This window comes from Falco biarmicus, chromosome 6, assembly GCF_023638135.1.
Source record: "Falco biarmicus isolate bFalBia1 chromosome 6, bFalBia1.pri, whole genome shotgun sequence".
Classification (NCBI taxonomy): domain Eukaryota; kingdom Metazoa; phylum Chordata; class Aves; order Falconiformes; family Falconidae; genus Falco; species Falco biarmicus.
This window is the reverse complement of record NC_079293.1, coordinates 84,785,463-84,791,694: the sequence shown is the minus strand read 5'-3', so window position 1 is coordinate 84,791,694 and position 6,232 is coordinate 84,785,463. Positions and strand designations below refer to the sequence as shown.

The window sequence follows — 6,232 nt, the reverse complement described above, 5'->3', positions numbered from 1 at the left end:
AGTGTTGGGCCTTCACAAATTAGACAGTTGCCTGGGACACAGCAAAACACCCTGAGGGTGTCCTGAGATGTCCTCAGGGCTCCTTCCTACCCGGCTAGAACAGACTCGCTCCCTGCCTTCTCCGTCCCCCCCGGAGGTCTGCAGTGCCGACACGGCACAAGCTCTCCCTAGCTGTCACTGAAAAACGAATACCCACCAAGTGTCCAGCTTAAGTCAGAGGAACAGGCACGTTCCCTGTTGCTGTGGGTAAAGGAGTAAGAGGGCAGCGACACGCGTTGCCCACCAGAGTCTTTCACCACCGCCCCCCCCCCTTCCTTCCCGCTGCCATTCGCCCCATTCTCCGCCTGCCCAGCCCTCCGGCGCTGCCTAATCGCATTGCCGGGGCTGCTGCCAGATCCGCTGGCAAGCTGCAGTGCCTTGGCCGGTGCTTTGGGCGAGCGAGCCGAGAGCGCCGAGCCGCCGCAGCAGCAGCAGCGGCGGCCGCGGCAGCAGGAGGAGGAGGAGGAGGAGGAGGGCTGCTGTGTGGCGGAGCAGCAGCAGCGGCAGCAGCAGCACCTTTGACGTGCCCGTTCCCCACGTGACGGCCGCTCCATTGCGGGGAGGGCGCTGAGCTGCCGCCGCTCCATTGCGGGAGGGCGCTGAGCTGCCGCCGCTCCGGCAGAGCAGGGCAGAGCCGCAGCTTCAGCGGCGGCAGCGCCTCCGCCCGCAGTGCGCGCGTGTCTGTGTGTGATGAGCCATCACCGCGTCCCTCCGCCCGCTGCCGGCTGACACCGACCGCCCTCCGCGGCGAGGAGCCGCGGCCACCGCGCAGTGACCTTGGCGCAGGAGGTAACGGAGCCGGGGGGGCCGCGCTGCCGCCCCTGCGCGCCCCTGCGCGCCCCCGCAGCCGCCGGGCGGGCGGTGCCGCTGTCCGCGGTGCTGAAGCGCCGGGCTCCCCCCGCGCTCCCCGCTCCTCCCGGCCATTTGCACCGCGGGGCGGGCGCTGCGGGGCCGGGCGGGGGCCGCGGGCGAGGTGCGGTGAAGCCCACGCGGGGGAGGTCTGGGGGGGGCGGGGGGGCAGGGGAGGGCTTTGGAGGTAAGTGTCTGGAGCGGAGCTCAGCCCCCCGCGCTCCCCGCAGCCACCGGTGCGGTCTCTAGATGGAGCACATTCTTACACCTGCGTGCAAAGCTGGAGCTACGGCATGATCCGAGCTCTTGCTTCGTGCGGCTCCCGTGTGAGCGGGGGGGGGGGGGTGGGGAGCGGCGGAGCCGGTGGTTTGCGGTGAATTACGCTGAAAGTCGGTGAAAGCGAACGGAAAGGTTTTCCAGCTCGATTCTTGCTTTCCTGCCCCCCATCAGCTGCTTCCCTCCCCGGCATATGTGTCGGGGCACACACATGCTGGCGAATTAGCGAGAAGTTTAACGCGCCCGGTTTACTCTTTGTGCGTTCGAGGGTTGTGCAAGTTCGATGTGGCCCGAGCCGTGAGGAGCGGGTGCTGCCGAATACACGGCGGCCGGCAAAATCCATTCCCCTGAAACTGGTCTGGAAGGTGTGGAGCATCCCTTGGTGCAGCCTGGACAGGGGAGGGAGGAGAGCTCTGTCAGGAGGTGTCTGCTTGAGATGGTGGTTAGTGGTATGTCAGGGAGCAGTTCAGAGTGACAATTCATTAAGGTCTAAATTGGATTAACATATTACATTCATTATTTACAGGCAAAAGAGAGTAATGACAGTAAATGGTGAATTAGCAGCTTTGCTCCCATGTAAATATCTGTTGGAGTGAGAGCGTACACCGATTCTGATAAGGCGCTGGTAGAAAGTCGGGTCCATTAATCATCTGGGCAGGAGGGAGACCAGAGGCGATGTCTTACTGAAACCACTTCTGCCTTTTACAGTGCTACAGTCAAAAGCGGATCAGATTTGTGGGACATGGCACAAGGAAATAATTATGGGCAAAGCAGCAACGGGGTGGCTGATGAATCCCCAAACATGCTGGTGTACAGAAAGGTAAGCCTCTGGTGTTTTGCAAAAACTGAGAGGGGGCTTCAGGGAACGGTGAAGTCCTGAGCTCTTTTACCTAGCAAGTGAGGCTGTTATTTTTGCTGTTTCTTTCCAATTTCATGAGCAGATGCTGCTGCTGTGCTTTGCGTTGAATGGAGTAGTCTGATTTCAGAACACGGTCACCTGCCACTCATTTGAAGTGTTTTGTGTCTGTTGACATTTGTGCTGCCTAATGCAGTTTAAATGGCATGTGCAAAGTAGATCTGTATCCCAGGTACTGCTAGTGACTCCTGTTTTGAGAAATGGCTGGGTCGGTTGTTTTAAATGGTAAAATGCAGACGTATGTCAACTTTGCATCATGTTCAGAAACAGTTGGTTTTCAATTTGAAGTACTTGATGTATTTAATTCACTTTCTGCATTGATACATATGATGTGTGATGGTGGTGATGTGCCAGAGACTGGACCATGTTTTGAGTTCAGGCGTTCACTTGTAAAATCTATTGGTAAAATGATTTCACATATTTTAAAGCTAAGTATAAACTATTTTCTATTACTGTCTCTGGGCAAAGATTTTCAGAGTGCAGGAAAGTCAGAACCATTAACTTATTTCATATGAGGGGAAAACCTGATTAAAGATACTACTTTTCTGCAATCACCACAATGTAGGAAAAAAACCACCAACCCAAACACATACACTCCAGAGATTCTCTCTGGGAAGAATTTCTTATGTAGTTATTCTAATGGCATCAATATACAATTTTCCAGACATTGTACTCCAGTAGTGGGGCTTGTTTAGCCACCGTGCTTTCATTTAAGTGACAGTAAATGCTTGGGGACTCTGAGATGCGTTTACACGTTTATTTTTTTATAAAGCTTTAATTCCATTTATCAAAACAAGATAATAAAATAAATTCTGATAATAATAATAGAGAAAAATAACTTTGCTGTCACAAACTGGAATATGTAATTATGCAACTACTTGTTCATTCCTAGAACACAGTGCTTTCTAACTTGTTTGTGGTGGTTTTTATCAGGTGAAAAAAAAATCAATATTTTTACTTTGTTAGAGGCATTGACTTTTCCTTTTGCAAGTTAACTGTAATAGAACACATCTGAGATATACTCAGTTTAGTCTTTGAGGTGAACTGAGGTATCATCTGTAACTGTGGTAAGTGTTCTTCTCCCAGAAATTAAAAAGTAGTCTCAAATTGAAGTCTGCTTTTTTTCGCTTCCTATTTTCAAAGATGTTGCTGATTTCAGTTAGTTGGTTGTATTCGCTATTTTGAAAAATCACGCTTTTTTTACACAAGTGAATGAATTTAGGAACTTAACCTTAGTTATCCATCTATGTAAGAATGCACATCTAGAAAAATACAGGATTACCTTGCCAACAACACTACAAGTGTGTTTCAAAATGCAATTCTATGCATGGATTTATATGTGAAAATTTGTCGCATATTTTAAAAGCAGTATACCAAAGCTTATATTATTCTTTACAGGTTCTTGATCTTTCTAGACAGAATCTTTCCACATTTGTCATGTACTTCATGCTGAGGAAGAAGTCTTTTCTCAGCTTATTTAGTACACGGAGGGGGAACACAGGAAAACAGTTTCTCTTCTCACGTAGTGACTCTGAGGAACTGGTCAAGCTTGTGACCCATTATATTTGGTGTGACCTCATGCCAGAATTTAGTATTCTGAGCAGCCTCCAGATTGATATGCAACTGCTGAGGCAAGTGACAAGAACCCTGGTGATGCAGGGGAAATTTGAAAATGGGGATTGGGGACAGGACACACAACCTCAGGAGTGTACTCAGCATATCAAAGCATCAAACACCTTTTCAGTTCTCTGTGAATAGGTGGTAAAGGGATGATAACAGGTTGTGCCTTTCAGTGCAGCAGTGGTCCTTCCCTTGTTGTCACTAGAGTGCAAGTGGTGCACTGAGTATTAAACTTCCAAAGAACACTGGCCTTCTACAGCATTACCTGCCATATTTATTTTTGTACGTGTCAACTTATTTTTGTAGCACGGTGACCAAAAGATCATTTAAGATTGTGCACACTGCTGTTAGAGTACACAGAGAAAACTAACTTGTCCTTCCTTTGGCAGCAATCAAGGAATAGGCAACAAAATAATAGATAGCTTTTAAAAAGTCACCTGCCTTTTTCTGCAGTATGATATTGCTGTAATCAAATGTTATAAATTCTGTGTCTAGAACATGAGGAGGATGGTTAGGTGGAAATCATTTCATTTCAGCATATATCATACCTGAATATAATTCTTTAATAACAACAACTAAATGACAGGATTCCTTGTAATACATTTGAAAACACAATACTTCTCTGTCTGTGATTGTGTTGGAAATGAAAGCACTGTGCAGAGTGAACAAAGAGCTAGAGCTGCCAGCTTCATGAAGGAGACTTTTTTTTTTTTTAAACTGAAAAGTATTAATAGTTGTTGGAAAAAAAAATAATCATAGAATCCTAGAATAGTTTGGGTTGGGAGGGACCTTAAAGATGATCTAGTTCCAGCCCCACTGCCATGGGCAGGGACACCTGCCACTAGACCAGGTTGCTCAAAGCCCGTCCAGCCTGGCCTTGGACACTGCCAAGTAATGTACATGTGCTGTTGGCTGCCTTCAGAAGGAAACGGAATTTGAAGTCTTATATTTTATTTTTGCTGAAATTTTGCTGAAATCCACCCATGTGGAAATGCCTTCTTCCAGAAGTTTATACAACGTCAACACATGGAATAGCACGTTTTGTGATATGCGTACCTGCAAGGAATAGACAGGACGTCTTACTACTTGTGTTAATGAAGAACTAAAATTTGGCTGTGCAGAGTGAAGACCATTGCTTTGGCTATAAATTCTCCTAGTCTGTCTAACTTTTAGACACAATCTGAACTAAGTATGTTCTAAACTACCTGGAGTTATAGCCCTGGGTTTCCAAAATCCTGGTTCTATCGGGAGTATTTTATAGAAATTTCTATACAGAGTGAAGTTCTGGTGTTGACAAATTCAGTAATTAAGGTTTGAATCATTATAGAATTGCTGTTGCACTTTAAGTCTTGACAGAAAAGGTGGTTGTTCTTTTTTCTTAAATATATTTGGTTTGTGATTAGTTATTTGAAGGGTTGAAGAAAGATGAATTCTCAAATTGTGATCTGGAGTAATACAGTGTAGATAGCCTGTTATTCACAAAGTAGCTTGTGTTCACAGACAAAGAAGGGTTTAACTGCATTTTGCTTTCACATATGAAATGTGGGTTTAATTTTTTTTTAAATTGGCATAGGATAATTAAATATTCAGTGCATACAAAACTTAGAATTACTTATTTGAATCTGTAATGAAAAAGACAGCGGTGCCAATAAATAGTTACTTATATAGTTTTTACACTGCCTTTTAAGATGCTAGTGTCAGTGTTTCTTATGCTTTGGGGAATACTTTTTATTTTAATAGAACATCAGCTGCGATATTCTTTTTGGCTATCAGCCTAATTTTAAAGTAATGGCATGTGACATACCGTTGGTACTGACATAACTTAGAAATAAGTCCTGGGGTTTTTTTGCTAGTAGCCTGAGGCAAACATGAAAAATGTAAACCCTCTGCTTTTACTTCCTCTCCAATGGAGTCCATTCCAGTCAGCAATTAAGACACTAGAATCCGTAGTTTAATATCACGAGCTGCTCATACATTAATCTGGGGTTTCAGCAAAACTAACTTACTGCTGCAAGCTAGGTCTTAAAGAAGAATCTCAAGATGTAATATAAGGTCCATATTGTGCAGCTTCTCTAAGTTTTAGAGCCTGACCTACCTTTTTTTGTTTGTTTGTTTGTTTTTGTTTTTGTTTTTTGTTCCCCAATCTCACACATGGCAGTAATAATTAAAAGAACAAGAATTGTCTTTGAGGAACTTCCATTTCAGACCTATTGCTAGCCTTGCTAAAGCTTTGTTTATCTTTCTGGTCTGTGCTTTGCTTACTTTCTTAGTCAAACATACGCTGCAAGGATTAGGAGTTCTAATTTGTAAGTTTAATGGTTATTGTATTGCTGTCTGAACTAGCTTGATTTGGGAGATGATAGCTTTATTTTGTAGCAACAAGATTAGCCTTGTCTGAATAGTAATATTCTTGTGACTGAGACTTTGATTCTCTACCTTCCTCACTGCCCCCAGTGTTAAAAGCTTTTGCCAAAGCTGATTAGAATTACTGACAGTTGGGGCTTTCAGTGCTGTAATGAAGATAATGAGGTG

The 6,232-nt window shown here is 45.2% G+C and overlaps 1 protein-coding gene across 6 annotated transcripts in view; it reads left to right on the top strand.

Moving 5' to 3' along the window:
- The first annotated feature begins 486 nt into the window (after positions 1-486).
- Positions 487-6,232, top strand: part of RGS7 (regulator of G protein signaling 7) — a 253,970-nt gene continuing 248,224 nt past the window's right edge. For 2 of the 6 annotated variants that reach the window (XM_056344531.1, XM_056344532.1), the window contains exons 1-2: positions 487-828; positions 1,873-1,984. In XM_056344531.1, the coding sequence (XP_056200506.1) occupies positions 1,907-1,984 (78 nt within the window). In that variant the 5' untranslated portion in view covers positions 487-828; positions 1,873-1,906. Of the gene's footprint in view, positions 829-1,872; positions 1,985-6,232 lie in introns of those variants that run through there. The other 4 variants (XM_056344530.1, XM_056344533.1, XM_056344534.1 and 1 more) reach the window with 3 other exon arrangements.